A 17,858-nucleotide genomic window follows, 5' to 3' on the forward strand; every position below is an offset into this window, starting at 1 on the left:
TATGTTGCATTTTTTATTATTGATAAACGATAAATATTTTAATGTTAACATGAAGAAAAGACCTCTCGCCGTATTTAGTACTGACTTCTTGAGTTGTTGTGTAAAAGTAGAAATGTAGAGTCGACCACGAAAGTTTACAAACCATGGAAAAGCCTCTTTGCCACACTTACGCTGCATCGGAGGCGGCTGAAGGCAACGCAGTGCCCAAGAAGCATACCTCTCTAAATCTATGACCGTTGTCTTTTCTGACCGGGCTCAAATAATTTTCACTTTTCAAGTTTTAAATCGATGTGCTTTTCTGGCATCTGGGTCTATGTGCTTTTGCCTTGTACGCAGTTGATGAGTGGAACTGTTATCCATTGCAGTCTTTGTCAGAAGGGGATACCTAGCCAACGAAACGCTTTTGGAGGCACACTATGATTGGCCGCGAGATCGAACGGCGTCAATGCCTGGCAGCAACTGGCTGAAGCACGCAAGTGTGGATTGCCCCGTGCGTCGTCTGCTAGCCGCGTTTTAGGGGTTCGGTTGTGAACGAAAACGAGGGTCTATGCCCAACTACAGCACTGTAGTTTATCTATTATGCGAGGAGCCTTAGGTGTGTTTATCTGGTCGTGGTACGACTGTATAGAAATAATAATATCGCATTAACTGTGACACTTCCGTACTTAAACTGTACTTAAGACGGAGTTGGCGTGCGCAATGGTGTGCTTAAATTTAGGAAAGCAGTAAAGAGTCGAGATATTCAAAATTAATTCACACGGAATGCCTTACATTTCTTGTTGTATAGTTTCACTGAAAATCTCGTCTTTTTTACAGTGCCTTGAGTGTTTGTGCGGCGTTGTTATTGACTGATGGAAAGCAGCGCTCATAGGAAAACAAGCTCCGAAATCGGATGTCCAACATCTTATATCCAATATCAGATATACATTTAATTCATCCCTCCACCGACACGTCTTAGCAATGAAGTGTATTTTTCAGCATGATGTGAGCAATTTTTTCTAAATTGTGGATAGTTCTACAAGTCATTGTTTCGTTTCTTTTTCAGGGTTAAGTTTTGATTAGTGACGCTTATTTTGACCCAGCACAGATGTAAGAATAGACAACTGCTTGAATAGGTTACTTGTGTTTTAGAACTTTTCGTTTAATACTGGTGCAACAGTTTTAGGCATGCATGAAAACTCCAACTAGACTGTGGTGCCGCCAGCACCTTGAAAGCTCCTCAAGCCGCGCCCAATCAGTTTGACGGCTTCAAACATTGCCAGTGCCTTCCCAACAATCTCCACCCTCTGCCTGCTCAATTTCTGTGAAAGCTGCAGTCAAGATTGAAGCCAAGTCCACATGCGGAGCTTCTACAGCCGGCTTTGCACGTCCTGTTTGAAAGCATGCTGTGAGTGACATTTGTGGCACGGCATGCCACTCACCCATTGGCCCAGTAGCGGTCATGCTCACATTTAGGATTGCCTCCTTGAATGTTGGCAACGTTGTAGCACCTTGATTTTGCGTTGTCCTTAGGGAGTATGTCGGTGGGTAGTCTAAGGGAGTGTAACATATTTTCTTCTGATAGTACATTATGAAATTTTTCAAGCCAGCATTGTAAGGGGACATGTTAAAGGGACACTAAAGAGGAACAAGGACTTGGTTTACATAAAAAAACTGCACTCTGAGAAATCTAATGCCGTATGTGTCACTATCATAAGTTTGTCACTATCATAAGTTTGTCACTATCATCATTTTTTTTGTTGAAGCTGTTATTAAAGCTGTTATGAGATCAAAACTCGGGTCACATGCAGCGATGTAATTGTCCGCTGCCGCCAGTGTCCGTAACTACTATAGCGAAATAAGAAAAAAAAAACCTAGCACCAAGGACACAGTGGGGCTCGAACCAAGGTCCGCTGCGTGCCAGCTCAATATTCTACCATTGAGGAAAAAGGTTTTTGGAACTTGTCTTAGGCAGGCTGGATGTGGGAAAAGGAATTGTGTTAATATCAGTAATAAAGTGTTTTAGAACAGCAAAAAAACAAGGAGGTGTCACACAATGCGAATATAGCATAAGGATTGGGGCATCCAATGCTCCACAAAAGCTTATTTTTGATCACCTATTAACTGTGGCACTCACCCACTTGAGGCATAAATTCCTCATCATCGTCAACCACTGCATGAAGAATTGGCAGAAAATTCCGTGCAAGTATTTATCGGATACAACGCTTTTTAGAAGAACATAGCGAATGCTGGTCTAGTAGCCAGAAATGATTATTATTAATGCTGTAGTGAGTTTCCAGATAGTGTTCCCGCAGCAGTTACCCAATGAATGTTTAGAAAAGGCTCTGAAAGGCCGCTCTTCTAGCTTTTGCTGTGACTCTGCTGCACCTTCCGCGCAGGCCTGGCATTTTTTAAATTTCGCGCCAAGACCTCCGCGTTACAAAAAAAACTCGGAATGTATTACCGGTCATTGGCTCGACAAAATTTTCTGAAACATCATTTGCTATGTCTGTGGCACCAACAGATTAAAATGTACTTCATTTTGATCAATTGGAAGCTACATAGTAGATGCCTTCAAAATTTCTTACGTCACTGTGTTTGGTGTCGAATCTCAAAGAGACTTCACCACCCGCATTTTTTTTTTTGCGCATTGTCTCACTTACTAAGCATGATGTCCTGGTAATAGCGGTGTTTTCAGGATTGTGAAGTCATACTTTACTGATATGCCAAAATAGTTTTGCTCTTTAGTGTCTCCTTAAATGACTTTATTTCTGCCAAAGTCTGACTAGTTTCTGTAACTTCAGGAGCATGTGTATTTTTGTAGAAGAAAAGCCGATTAATTTAGAAAACTCCCATTTTTTTATGGATGCTTTTTTTAAACTATAATGAATAGTTACTTTTTTCATTTCCCTAATGGTTCACATAATTATCCTCACCTAGATGCTGGTATTTATTTCATCACTCAAAGGCTTTAGTTGGCTGTCAATCTAAGGTATCCCTGTATCTAGTTTTTGCCTGCAATGGCTAGTAGTCCTTGCCTCGAGTGAATTGCTGCCTTGGACTCTGTTTTTTTCACTCCAAATGCAATTTCAGAAGACAGACACAGTGTCCGGCATGGTCTCCTAGCTCAACTTTTTCCACAATGAGCTTCTGCTTAACCTACACTTCTGTTGCTTATCTGAAAGTGTACATGTTTTCTTATGTAATACTTTCTTTTCTTATTTGTTTGTCATCGTCACTGTGGCGGTGTTCAGAGTACCTAAAAATACTTAGTTTTTTAAGTGTTTCCAAACCGTTCTTAGGCTTATGTCATGTTTTCTGTATGGATTTTGTGCCCTGAACATGCTTTTTAAGCACATATTATAAAGCCAGTAGTCACAAGCCAGCTCCGGTATATCTTAGCATCGCTAACCAGTTTTGTGTACTTTACGATATCCGAAAGCATAGCATTTCAAATCCCCGACGTGGTTCTTCCACTGCGCCTTTGTGCTCCTGCAGTAACAATGCATACTTCCTTAAAAAGAATATACCTCAATTTAACCAGTGTATCCAAATCTTATGTGGTCCTGAATGTGCACTTGCGACATTGTGAGCAGGTTGCCGTCACTAGTAACTAAAGAGCGCATAGCGCATGTTTGTTCGTTTGTTGAAAGTTTGTTTCTTGCATCTGGGCTTTTTCACATTGCAAACTCTTTAAAAGAACGTTGAAACTGAGATCTGTATCATTGAATGTCTCTGCTTTTTTTTTTCGTTTTTATTGTGTACATTTTTTCCCTTTCTACTGTGTACAATTTTCAGTTTTATTAGCTCGTTTATGTTCCAGTGAAAAGAACTGCCACGTGCCTGTTTTTTTTTTCTTTACTGTATATTCTGTATGCCACGGTTGCCAAGCCCGATCTTAAGGACCCTGTCAAGGCTGATCTGTGGCTTTTTTGTCTGTACCCACCAAGCTCCATTGAATGTCTTTGAAGCTCAAAATAAATTCTGATTGATTGATTGATTGATTGATTGATTGATTGATGGAGTGAGATGATTCCGGTGCATTGAAGATGTGAATGCATCGCTTGGAGAACTGCGATGGGGTGCTTTGAAGGGGCACTAAAGGCAAATGATGATTTATGTTGGAGTGAATGCTCAATGTATGACATCCAAAGCAGCAATATTATTGACAGCAGTTCCTTGCTTAGCAAGACATCAAGCTAAATGTATCACTTGACATGCATCACGAGTGGGGCATTTGCAAAATGGTCTTGATGACATGAGAGTGTCTGGCTCATATTATTCACTACTAATCAAACTAGCTGCAATAAATAAAAAGGTTTCTGTGCATCAAGTGAGTGATGCTTGTCCATTTCGGCTTGATTTATATAAAAAAACTGCCTGGCGTTACTATGGGGAATAGTGCGAGTGGTTCAAAAGCAGAGTTTTCAGCTAATTAGGCTGGATAGGCGGTCCCATCTAGCAGAGCCCAGTTGAACCAACCAAGCAGAAGCATGGCCTCTGAGATGGCAGAAAACTTTTGTAGGCTGTGGTTGCTAGTGTTGCTCTAGCCACTGTCGCTCTAATGGTACTTGTGTCGGCGTAGTAAAAGCTGTCAACCTTTGGCATGGTAACAGTGATGTCCGACAGTCCGCTTTTATTTGGGGGATTAGAAGTGCGCTAATGCAACACAGTCTGTTAAAACGTTATTTTATATGAAAAAATATAAGCGCATCCTTGGTACAAGTGTTCTCAGCTCTGCGCAGAAGCAGCCACGAGCTGAGAAACACACGCTACCAAACAGATAATGACCTTCGCGGCCCGTGATCTCGGCGCACTTCGCAACAGTGTCTGCGGCGGTACGAGTCGTAACAGTCGTGGCGACGGCAGTGAGTTTCGTAGCAGTGGTGCATTCAGGAAATAGTTGGTGTCACGCCTCGTAACTGTGGTGGCAGCTGCGGGATCGGCCGGTGTCAGCGGCATTGATGCGGTGAGTGCCTGATGTTTTTCTCTCAGTTCATTAGACTAATCTAACTCAGGTTGTAGTAGTTTAGAGAAGGGCTGTGTGAAGCATTAGTGAGTGAGCTTTGATTGTTTTCAGCCTAGTCAAGCCCCGCCGCGGTGGTCTAGTGGCTAAGGTACTCGGCTGCTGATCCGCAGGGCGCGGGTTCGAATCCCGGCTGCGGCGGCTGCATTTCCGATGGAGGCGGAAATGTTGTAGGCCCGTGTGCTCAGATTTGGGTGCACGTTAAAGAACCCCAGGTGGTCAAAATTTCCGGAGCCCTCCACTACGGCGTCTCTCATAATCATATAGTGGTTTTGGGACGTTAAACCCCACATATCAATCAATTCAGCCTAGTCAAGGCGCTTTAAAACCAATGTTCGTTCCGAGGGTGTAAACACGGTAGTGTTAGAAATAGCTTGTGCGTCTTTCTAGTAGACTTATAGTAAGAAGGGCAAGTAAATTCTTAACAGGAGCAAACAGCAAGAGGCTAGTGTGAACGATGGAGATCCTTAATGTGAAGGAACTCATCGAAATTTGTGAGGAACTTGGTCTTACTTTTGGCTGTGCGAAATGAAAGCAAGCGATCCTTGAGGTCATGAAGGTTATCGAAGACTTAGTACACTGATGCGGCACTTGTCAGAGCGCGGGAAAATACACGAACAAGTGGAAGGCACCTATGAAGCTTGTGCCGATTATCACAGAACCTTTTGGCGGCTAGTAATTGATATCGTCGGGTCATTGCCCAAGTCAAGGCAAAGTTGTCGGTACCTCCTGACGGCCCTCTGTGTAGCCACAAAATTTCCAGAAGTGATACCACTTAGGGAGCTCAATTCTCCTCATGTCGTGGATGCTCTGGTCTCTATATTCGCACGTGTCAGATTTCCATCTGAAATCCAATGCAACAACGGTAGTGTCTTCACCAGCTGCCTTACCTTTACCTTTTTGGATAAATGCGGAATAAAAGTAGTGCACAGCACGATCCCTCACCTGCAATCTAAACTGGTAGAGCGTATGCATTCCGTTCTGAAACGGATACTGAGAGTTCTTTGCTATGAGCACAAAAGCGACTGGGAAGCGTGTATTTCTCTTGCTATGTTCGCTTTGATATTAGCTCCTCATGAGAGAACTGGTATTAGCCCTGCAGAGCTTGTGTATGGCAGGAGTTTGAGAACACCATTGTGAATGCTACGCGAGTCATGGGAGGGGTTTGATAAGGACCCTAATGTAGGTGCATATGTTCTCGACCTCCTTCAGAGGCTTGGAAAACTGAAAGATCTTGTGGAAAGCCACGTGAAGGCTGCACAAGTGTTGTTGAAGGAGTGCTACGACAAATCCTTGAAGAAATTCGCCTTTGAAGTAGGTATTCAGGTATTGCTGCTGCGGCCGTCCAAAAAGAACAAGCTTGAGGTTTATTGGGAAGGGTCCACCAAAATAACATCGAAGTTTTCTGATACCAATTATGAAGTGAAATTAAGAAAGTGGCCAAACAAAATTTACCACAGTTACTTGCTAAAACCATACGTTTAACGTCAAGAGGTTGTAAATCTGCTTTTTAATGCTTCAGAAGAAGAGGGAGCAGAAATTTTGAGTTCTAGTGATGTAATCGAAAAGGGATCGGAGGTAATCTTGGAGCAGTTGAACCTAGAGCCTAGGTTAAGTAAAGTCCAGAAGGAGGACTTGAGGAGGATTGTTTCCTAGTTTAAAGACGTGTTTTTGGACCGTCCCGGAGACTTGACGGTGATCGAACATGATATCGAGCTGTCTTGTGAGGAGCCAATCCAAAGCAAGCCGTGTCTACCCTGTGCAAAAGCAGATCATCAGAGGAGATGGATAAAATGCTGGACTTGGGAGTCATAGTATCGGGCAAGAGTGACTATACATCCCCTCTAATATTGGTATGAGTGCCTGGAAAAGATCCTAGGCCATGCATCGATTATCGGCATCTTAACACCATAACTCGAGACCAAACTTACCCGATACCAAATCTAGAGGAGAGGGTAGAAGCTGTGTCACAGTCTAGTTATATTTCCACGTTAGACCTCGTGTGAGGGTATTGGCAAGTCCCCCTTATGAAGCGTGCTAGTCGCTATGCTGCATTCGTTTCTCCATTCGGAATGTATCGTCCACTTAAGCTAAGCTTTGGATTGAAAAATGCGCCCGTTTGTTTTTCAGGCTCAATGGACCGCGTTTTAATGGCCTCTCTGAGTTCGCTCTGCCATATCTTGACGATGTCATTTTTTCGAATAGCTGGGAAGAACATGTAGGGCATTTACGAGTCGTGCTCAACAAATGGAAAGAAGCTTGTCCTACCGCGAAACCGGCTAAATGTCACCCTAAGGTGCGGCGAGGTGTCTTACTGGGACATGTTACTGTTACTGGAACTGTTCTGGATAAGTTGCAGAACCATCGACAAGTGCTGAGACCAAAAATCGTCTGAAGTGACTCACGAAACTGGTCGACAAGTTTTGGCGACAAGCCAGTGGAGCTGGGATCCAGCCTCAAGAATGGGATGTGTTCACGGACATGAGCCTGGAGCTACATCTTCCCCATGGCCCTGGAGGCGAACCTGAAGGGACCTGGCAAATGAGTGCGCCCACATCCGAGCCACGTGGAAGCAGCTCGTCTTTCTGGCGCATTGTCTGGCGGCGGAGGGGCTGTTACGCCTGGGAGTCCACACCGAATGCCATTGCTTCTGCAAAGGCAATATGTATCAATGCCAGCGAGCGAGCCCGCCTGATGTCTTCTCCTCAACGACGTCACCTAGCCCTGTGCAATGGCGTGTCTTGCGCACGCACGACAAGCTCACTCTACAAATAGGTCCAGTTCCAACCCGATGATGTATCGTTGCCATCCAGTCTGGCGAGTCTTATGCAATGCATGGCAATCTCACTAGTTCTTGGGTGCAACCCAGCGCAGCGGCTCTGGATTGGAGGATTATGACACCACCCAGCGTGGGTCCCAATTGGACGATTTTGACGTTACCGAGCAGCAGTTCCTATTGAAAATTGCTGACGTAAGGCATCAGCCCGGGGCTTATAAAAAAACAAGCGGCGCTTCGCCAAGCACCCAACTATGCGTCGAAGAAGAGCCGACGTATGCGTCACAGAGAAGACATCTCGGCTCTTGGAGTCCACAAGTTGTCGGCCGCAGTGCCAAATATGTAACGCCTCTATTGTGTGCTGTACATAAATCTTGCCTTAACTCACCGTCGCTTTGTCCGCTCGTCTATCAGCTCTTCACAGAACCAGCCGCGAGCTGAGTGCCTGGAACCGTCCAGACACTCAGCTTGCGCTACCAAACGCTACCAAACGGCTGGTGACCTTGGCGGCTGGTGACCTTGGCGCACTTCGCAACAGTGTGGGAGGCGGTGCGAGTCGTAACTGTGGTGGCAGCGGCGAGTTTCGTAGCAGTGGCGCCTTCGGCACTGTGTTGGCCTCGCCCCTCGTAACAGTAGTTACATTGAATTTCTTGCTGAAAATGTGATTTTGTCTGCCTCGATAGAACAGTGGGGAGGGTGCTTAGCTGCTAACCAGAAGATCGCGGGTTTGATTCCGGCCGTGGCAGTCACATTTCAGTTGGGGAGAAATGGAAGAGCCCCGCGCACTGTGCTACGTCAGTGCCTGTTAAAAGACGCCAAATAGTCAAAACTTCTAGAGCCCATTGCTACGCCTTTTTCCATGATCATACCATTGTTTAGGGACATAAAACCCCATATAATAAAATTGAAAGTTTTGTTTGTTGCAACTGCAGTATTACCTAGGAAATTGGTTGATGTCAAGGGCACAAATGTCTGTTTGCAAACTCCGTGCATATTTTATGGGTTCAAGTGTGATCTCTATCCTGTCGTCAGTTGTGTTTATCCTTTCTGCGGTACATCCAAGAAGTTTCTAGCTTCAGAAGTCGTAACATTGATCCCACCAGCCTTTCTATACAAATAATTTGTGTCGTTGTCCTGTTATGTCGCAGTTTGTTCAGTTATGAGTCGGAGATTGAAATGGCAGTACAGTCAACTGCCGATTTTTCGTACCCTCTAGGGAGCTAAAAACCGTCCGAAAATACCGGCAGTCCGAGAAAATGAATGCTAGAAAAAAAAAACGCACCATTTTGCTAATATTTCTCAATGCAAGAAAAAATGCACCATTTCATTGATATTTCTCGGATCAAGAGTGTCACTGTCGAAGTACCAGACTTCCGGAACTCTGCCAAAGTATCAGTGGGGTGGCTCTGAAAAGAGCTGTTGAAAAAAAAAAGCATTCAGCCGACAGCGGATGCCGTCAGGCAGCCGGTGTTAGAGCTGCAGTGGCTTGAAAAACTTGTTGATCCTTGCTTGAACGGCGTTCCGCTTGCATGTGATCATATTCGCCTCGATCTGAGCAAGGGCCATGTCATCACTGTACACCATTGACAGTGTCATCAATGCTCGCATCAATTCGGCGGGCAAAGGTGGCACAAGCATTGGTTCCTCTTTTTCGACATCGAAGTTGTCTGAATCTGTCATAACCTGACTTACTATTTGGTCCTCGGTTAGCTCTGCGCAGAAGTCGGGTTCAATGTCAGCGTCGACGAACAGCTCAAAAGTTATTTCCGTGGTCATGGAAGCACCAGCAGAGCGGAGGTCGTTGATAATATCCTCCATGAGAGGGCACAAGTCAGTCACGCTGTCGCTTTCTTCAGGCAAGCCTGCTGCCTCTGTGTCGAGTACGAAGCCCGCGTGGCGAAAGCAGTTGCGAAGCGTGTCTTGGATTTTTGCCTTTCATGCGTCCGCAAGCATTCCGACAGCAGACCGAAAGCCAACGCTGTAGCCTTTCCTGAAGATATAGATGGCTATACTGACTCAACAGGCAGAATAATCATGGATATGTGTGAAAGGCATGATTTGATCATTTGCAACAGTACTCAGAACTGTGAAGAGCAATTAACATGGGAGGTAGGAAGGCTGCAGTCGACGATAGATTACGCACTGATGTCACATAGAATGTATGATAAGCTCAGGGGAATACACATAGATGAAGGTGGCTCACAAAGTCTGGGTAGTGATCACAAACATATCAAGCTAAGTTTTGGAAGAGCAGAAAAAGTGGGAAGGAGACAAGATGAGCAGCTACAGGAAAATTTTCATTCAGAAAGGCAAATAGAAATTGCTACTAAACAAATTGAGAAAATAGTCACTGAGAATAATAAAACAGTGTATACATACACAAGTCTAATTAGACTGTTTAGGCTAGATCTTGCTAAGCCATGTGACAAGTCACCCCAGAAAAGAAGACACAAGCCCAAGAGTTAATGGGATGAGGAAGTTAAGAGAGCCATAGCAAAACCTCAGGAAGCCTCTAGGGAACACAGACATGCTAAGCAGCGGGGTGAACCGACAGATGATGTTGAAAGAGAATGGGAAATCTTTCTAAGCTGTAGAAGGGAAGCATCCCTCCTGATCAATGAAAATATTACAAGAAAAGGTACTCAGTGGCTAGCAGAAGTACATAAAAAGGACAGAAAGGCAGCTGTGAAATTTTGGAACCATCTAAAATCCCTAAGGAATGAAACAACCCTAGAGCAGAGGTTTATAACTACAGCTCAAGGTGCTAGGCTTGAACGGGACGAAGCTATTCAATATATAAGAACAAGGGTGACAGAAAATTTCAACAAAGAAGTGCCTTATGCACCACAATAGACAAGGATGGATCAAGTGGTTCAATGGCTCCGATTTCACAATGAGAGTGGGAAAGGGCTGAGAAGAGGGTTCCAAATTTTACATCAACAGGCCCAGATGGCACTTTAATTATGCTGATAAAGACATTGGGTCCGAAGTCTAAACAGACTTTGAGAGAGGCAGTGAGCAGAACAATAATCAATGGTGAAGTCCCCGATGGATGGAAACTTAGCAGGATGAGCATGATTTATGAAAGAAAGGGGGACAAAGCTGACATAAACAACTACCGTCCTATAACAGGGACATCAGTGGTCTACAGGCTGGCAATGCAGATTATAAAGAAAAGACTGCAGGCATGGATAGAGGATTAGGTGGTGCTGAGGGAACTGCAGAATGGGTTTCGAAAACACAGGAGGTTGGAAGACAATCTGTTCTCACTGAAGCAGTGCATGGAAATAGCAGAAAAGGAACACAGGCCCCTTTGGCTAGCGTTTTTGGATATCAAGGGAGCGTACAATAGCGTGGTTAAAGAGGACTTGCAGGAAATACTGGACACACTAGGTGTGGAAGGTGGAGTTACTAATCTTTTAAAGGAAATCTATAAAAGTAACAAGTAGTTATAAAGTGGGAAAAACGGGTATCCAAGCCCACAAAGGTGAAACGGGGGCTTAGACTGGGGTGTTCTTTTCATCCTTGTTATTCATGACGTAGCTACAAGGATTAGAGGCCAAATTAGAGAGAAGTGGACTTGGCTTGAACCTCTCTTTCGTCAAACAAGGAAAACTCGTTGGTCAGGCACTACCAGCATTAATGTACACAGATGATATAGTGCTAATGGCCGACAACAAGGAAGATTTGCAGAGATTGATGGACATCTGCGGTAATGAGGGAGATAGGTTAGGTTTCAGATTCAGTGAAAAAAAATCAGCAGTCATGATTTTTAATGATATAATGAAGGTTGTTAGCTTAAGATACAGGAAGTCACGGTAGAAATAATAGATAAATACAAATATCTGGGCGTATGAATAAGCAATGGGACCGAGTACCTAAGGGAACACGAAATATACGTGAGCACTAAAGGTAACAGAAATGCAGCAGTGATGAAAATAGGGCACTGTGGAATTACAATAGGTATGATGTTGGGAGAGGAATATGGAAAGGGGTCGTGGTTCCTGGGCTGACGCTCGGCAATGTGGTCTTGTGCATGAGATCAGAAGTTCAAGCAAGATTAGAAATTAAGCAACGTGGAATAGGTAGGCTTGCTTTAAGAGCTCACGGGAATACAACAAATCGGGGAGTACAAGGTGATATGGGATGGACATCATTTGAGGGCAGGGAAGCCAGCAACAAGATAAAACTTGAGAAGCGATTGAGAGAAATGGGGCAGGAGCGTTGGGCTAGAAAGGTTTTCAGCTACTTGTACATGAAGAATGTCGATACAAAATGGAGGAAGCGAACCAGAAAATTGACTGTTGATTACCTAGACAACACCAGGGGGCCAAACCAAAAAGAATTATCGGCTAAGAAAAAAGTGAAGGAAACGGAGACCGACATCTGGAGAATTGACATGATTAAGAAGTCCTCACTAGACATCTATCGAACTTTTAAGCAGGAAATTGCCAAAGAAAGTATCTATGATAATAGTCGGGGTAGTTCTCTACTGTTTGAGGCGAGGACGGGAGTATTGCGAAAGAAGACATATCAGGCCAAATACGAAGGTGTAGAAACGGTATGCAGTGCATGTGGAGGGGAGGAGAAAACTGCCAAACACTTGATAATGTTCTGTAAAGGGCTTCACCCTATAGTTTAGGATGATGTCGCAGAGTTTTTCAAAGCACTGGGGTTTCAGCAAGGAGGATTAAAGAAAAATTGTTGGAGTGGAAGCTCCCGCAACGCCTTGCCAGCAAAAGTGAAGCCACCTTTTGCCACTGCCAAGATGGCGGAAACATGTTCTTTTCTGATAGTGCCCACTTAAAGATCAAGTGGCTTTGATATTTTATGTAAATGCTACGTTAGTTCTATATTAAAAGATAGCTGTTCCCGACGAAATAACACGCAGAAACGAGTATGGATAACTCAATCTTCAAAGAACTTTGCCCCCAATTACAGGCTCACTAAGGAAAACTAGTAACTGTAAAACGCACTTGGAGCACTATGTGACCCGAAAAAGTTCCCACATTAAACTCGTTGGGCGTTTGAGAGGAACGCTTCAATTTTAATCGCTAAGCGGTGATACTTTATCATGCCCCTAGTAAGATGGCCGCCACAACCGCCATCTTGCCAGAGGAACGGCTTCACTTCTTCGGAATCATTTCCACTCCAGCAATTTTTTAAATCCTCCTTGGGTTTCAGGACAGAGAGGGCAAAATAGAGTTTAGGCGGGTAGAATTAACTAGAAGAAAGTTATTTGATTGGTGACTAAAGTCAAGGCACGAGTAAAAATTAAACTCTTCACTCCAAAGTACCTGTCCTCAACTTCACCATTTAAAGGAGAAAAAAAAGATAAATCTAGTGATTAGTTCACTAAGTATTACGGCTAGGTAGCGCCAGCCGCCGTCCATCTAAAGGGCACATCCACAGCCATTTATCCATTGATAGCCAGCGGGGCCAGACCAAATTGGTGCGTGACGGCTAATTCTAGTGTGAAGTGGTAAAACGCTTCCTGGGAGCGCTGCGCGAGAGCCAGAGTGATACGCACGACACGAGCACAAGCGCTAAAGCAAAAGGAACTTTATTCGCGCCAAAAAAATTCCCGGTGGACAGTTTCAATTGTCAGCGAAGCACCCTTGCACGATAAACACGACCAGTGTTATATATCTCGGAGGCCGTTTGTGTTTCTCCGCCTACGATCAACGAGTCCAAGCAACAGATGCCGCCACATAGACCATAGCGCTCATTCATGCGATCGTAATCGCGTGTGACATGGTGGTTTCCTTCCGTCGCGTCAAAAAGTCGAAAACATTTAACTCCGGGGGGTTTGAGCGTCCGAAATTTCAAACTTTCTTATACATTGATTTTATGGGGCTCGTGGCGGTGCCGCGAAGATGTCTGAATTATCGGGCATGTCCGAAAAATCTGCAGTTGACTGTACGTACACGATCACTAGCTGCCACCTCTGATTGATTGTATTGAAACAGGTGAATTCAGGTCTACAGTTAGCAGCACGTTAATCCACTAAGAATGTAAGAAATGACTTTTTTGCGGCATATAATCTTTAATCAACGGTGTAAGGGAATCGCATGTTTTTACAAATACTAGTTCAGGCTGGGTAGCTGGTAATGCCTGCTCTATTACTTTTGCAAGTCTTCTAAGTAATGCTTACTTTTATGCGAGTTTAGCCTAGTAAAAAAAAAAAATGTAGGTGACTTACCATAGTTCCGTAGTGTTTTCATTTGGCCCTGTCGTCCTTCCAATTTAAGTTATTTTGCCACGCTATCGAACTAGTCGGGTGACAAAAGTATCGTCAGCTGACTCGATTTGTCTTTCTACTTTGACATTATCTGAGGGCCAATCGTTTTGTAAGGGCACCTCATGTGGCCATATTTTTTCCTGCCTTAAATTGGCTCCTTATTCACTCGTACCAATTTCTTTTTATATACCGTTCATAGTTTGTGAGGGTCAATGCATTCATGTCATTTTTTATATCGGTTGGGAATTCTATGTGCAGATGATATAAAATATTTTGATGATTGAATTACATGTGGTGATTTAAGTTGAATTGTGCACTCTTTTAGTCATTTATTTGTACTAAAGATGCATTTAAAGTATATTGTATAAAATAATTGTATAATATCGTGGAGGAATTAATAAAGTCTACTGTTGCATGTGCAGCATTTGCGTTATGCATAAGAATCTGACTGTTTTTTTCTCGCCAGAAAAAAGTTCTGAGCTAATGTAGGCATCATAAATTTTCTTTTTCTTTCTTGATATTTTTCTGTTTCATATTAACTACTTTCTCATCATTTTTAATTTGCTTGATATGGTACAATATAAATTGACGCGAACGCTGTCCTGTGTCGTGTTTACATTTTTTCTACGAAAAAGGTGCAATAATTTAAAACCTTCACAGATTACTGTCCTGGCACATTAGCACGAATTTGTTGTCGTTTATCTGGAATGTCCGAATGTCATTTAAATCAGTCCTCTTGGAAATGGTGGAGCTTGAGGGAGACCAATCTTGAATATTTGCACGGTTACTGCTTCAGCAACTTGTAGCTATGGCAATCGAATGTTATCGTGAGCCTCAACTACAAGTCCAGCCTCTCTTGTTGTTGGCCCTGTACTACTGTCTGATTCCGTGCATTTTGTGACGCATGGCTTTCATTGCCTTGCTGTTCTCTTTGTGGCTCTGCAGGTTCCTCGTTTTCGCCTCTCTGGCAGTTCAATTGTGTCTGTGCAAGGTTTTGTGTCCTTATGTGCACAAGTAGAAATCAGATTAGGAAACGGCCCCGAAGTGATGGTCTAGTTGCTAAGATGCTCGGCTGCTGACCCGCAGGTTGTGGTATCCAATCCCGGCTGCGGTGGTTGCATTTTTAGAGAGAGAGAAACAAATAGAGAGGAAAGGCAGGGAGGTTGGAGGCAAAAATGTTTTGGGCCCTTGTGCTCAGATTGGGCTGCTGCACGTTAAAAACCCCAGGCAGTCGAAACTGCCGGAGCCCTCCACTATGGCGTCTCTCATAATCACATGGTTGGTTTGGGACGTTGAACCCCACGTATCTTCAAGATTAGAAAACGCCTGCAGAAACACACAGGCAAGCATCATTTCCTTTGCCACTTCTGTCCAGCTAAATTTTTTCACCATTTGGATCTCTCAAGGCACATTTGCTCCCACGTGGAAGAGCATTGCACTTCATGTGACTACTGCAATAGGTCTTTTTCAAAAAAGGACCACTTAATCTGTCATAAGCACATCCACACAGACGAGCATTCATTTTTTTAGCCCACTGTAAGGAATCCTTTTCTTGGAAAAAAACTTGAATATCCAAATATACAGTTGTCTTGCAAAGAAGAACCCCCTAAAAGTCAGATGCATTTGGCATTTATGCGGTCACAGAAAAGTAATGGATTGATTAAACCTTATTGTCAAGATCTGAAGTATATAAAATCTTTAATTGGTGCCTCAGCAATTGAGTTTATAGAGAAATCTGTAAGTATTAATGAAAATTGAAATGGAAATAGAGATAAGTGCCTTTGTGTGTTTTGTAGCCATTCCATAATCACAGTTTGATTTCACTTGAATGTCGATTGGCTAAACCTACCGCCACGACCCACTAAAGTAAGGCTATACTGCTGTGTCAAATTTGTGTCTTTTTCTGAAGTTCATCAGCTCAAGGTCGTTTCTTTTGAGTTTTATGTGAGTTTTGTCTTGAACCTCGGACAGAAGATCCAGTATATTGTTTTCAGCTTAACATATCAGTTATCCTGTTACAACCATGCCATCAAAACAATATGTATACATAACCTCAGTTTAAGGAAACATGTATATTAATTTTTTCAGTTTAACAGTTTCTCTGCTTAATTTCAGGGAAACTTGTTGTCAAGACTACAGTGAAAGCGATGTCCAGAGTTTCTAGAGCCTGCATGGCACATTCTGATGGAAGCATAACACTAAAGACATCTCTGCCACCGTGTACATGCAAGCAGTAGCTCCCAACCACAGCCATATTCACAGTCACTGTTTCATTTCTCTTCATTGGCAGCATTTTATCACATATGTTGTGTATTGTAAAGGCGTGTTTACACTAGAGAGACATCTGTCATGAGCCCGATGAAAACACGAGGCAGACGCAAACCATCGGCTGACGAGTTGCCCGCTGACAAAGTCGCGAGACACCATGGTCACACTAGGCCGACAAGGACAAGGCCTCAAAATAGAGCGTTTCATGGTAGGGTAAGATGATGAGAAACTGAAAACACCAGCAAAACGCATCCACAGCCTTGTCGTCAGCGTGTCGTCGGGAGATCGACGGCTGAGCGAAAATTGGCCCCATGTTTTTGCTTTAAATGACCACGAAGAGGGCGAAGTTTTAGGGGAGTTAACAATGCCCTCTCCAAGGCTTCCACGGCGTCTAATTAGGCAGCTCGAGCATCTAACGGAAGTCTTTTCTTCGCTACCCTATTTTGTATCCCCAACATCGTCCCTCGTTACCATGGGTTATGGCGGGGGCTGCGTCGAGTAGCCCGAGAGAGACTATGGCAGAGCAGGGAGCTTGGCTGAAAATGAGGTGTAGGTGTGCAAGTTTAGTCAGTGTCGCTGCGTGTGCCCCCAATGTGACTACAGAATTGGCCAACAAAAGACTGTGAGCACGACAAGGCATGGGGCCTTCGAGAGACCACCGTTCGACTGCTTGTGTCTTTGCAGTGTTCATAGGCCGACAACAAGAGAAAAGACACTCCTAAACACAGCCTCGACGGAGTGCATATCAAGAGGGGGTTTAAAGAAAGCATGGATTATTTTCTTATTGAAATGCTTTACGAAATTTCTTTCATGCAAGCAATGTAAGGGACCATCATTAAGTCTATGCATCTCTTCCAAGAGGAAAGTGTTCTATATTTCGTATATATTCATTTCTTAATATTTTTATGTTCATATTTTCGTACATTCCTCACATATAAGCATGTATCTTGAGCTTTTGCTTCGTCACTCATATTTTTTATTTCACATTGTGTCGGGGTATCAGAAGGCGCTGGTTGTGTTTATTACGTAATAATTTGTTCCAAGGTTTAAATGTTATTCAGTACACTCGCAGTCCGCTGAATTTTTATTCAGCTTTATGCGATAGACAGTACTCTGTTAAAAGGACACTAAGGTCAAATAATAATTTACATCTGAGTGAAAGCTCAATATATGACATCTAAAGCGACAATATTATCAACAGCAGTGCCCTGCATACTGAGAATTAAGCTAAATGCTCAAGAATACATGCCCCGCTGTAGGACATTCTCAAAATGATACCGATGCCGTTAGACGAACTGCCTACGAATAATCACTAGTAATCGAGCTAGCTGCAATAAAAAAAAAATCTTCCGTGCATCAAGAGACTGAATAAAATGCTGCTTGTTCATTTCTCTTTGATTCAGGGGAAAAAGAAACGCCCTTGGAGCTGCGATTCCGTACCCTGCCATCTATCATGTCCCACGATACCTCTCAGCAAACGCCTTCTCCCATGCCATCCCCTTGTCTTGGTGTCCCCAGAATCCACGATCCACCCATCTTCACTGGTGCCGATGGCACTGACGCGGAGG

General features: G+C 43.6%; 1 protein-coding gene across 3 annotated transcripts in view; it reads left to right on the plus strand.

Annotated features, from left to right (window-relative positions):
• Positions 1-17,858, plus strand: part of LOC142771777 (uncharacterized) — a 57,061-nt gene continuing 39,203 nt past the window's right edge. For all 3 annotated transcript variants that reach the window (XM_075873640.1, XM_075873638.1, XM_075873639.1), the window contains exon 1: positions 1-4,948. In XM_075873640.1, the coding sequence (XP_075729755.1) occupies positions 4,944-4,948 (5 nt within the window). In that variant the 5' untranslated portion in view covers positions 1-4,943. The remainder of the gene's footprint in view (positions 4,949-17,858) is intronic.

Source organism: Rhipicephalus microplus, chromosome 9, assembly GCF_043290135.1.
Source record: "Rhipicephalus microplus isolate Deutch F79 chromosome 9, USDA_Rmic, whole genome shotgun sequence".
Taxonomy (NCBI): Eukaryota; Metazoa; Arthropoda; class Arachnida; order Ixodida; family Ixodidae; genus Rhipicephalus; species Rhipicephalus microplus.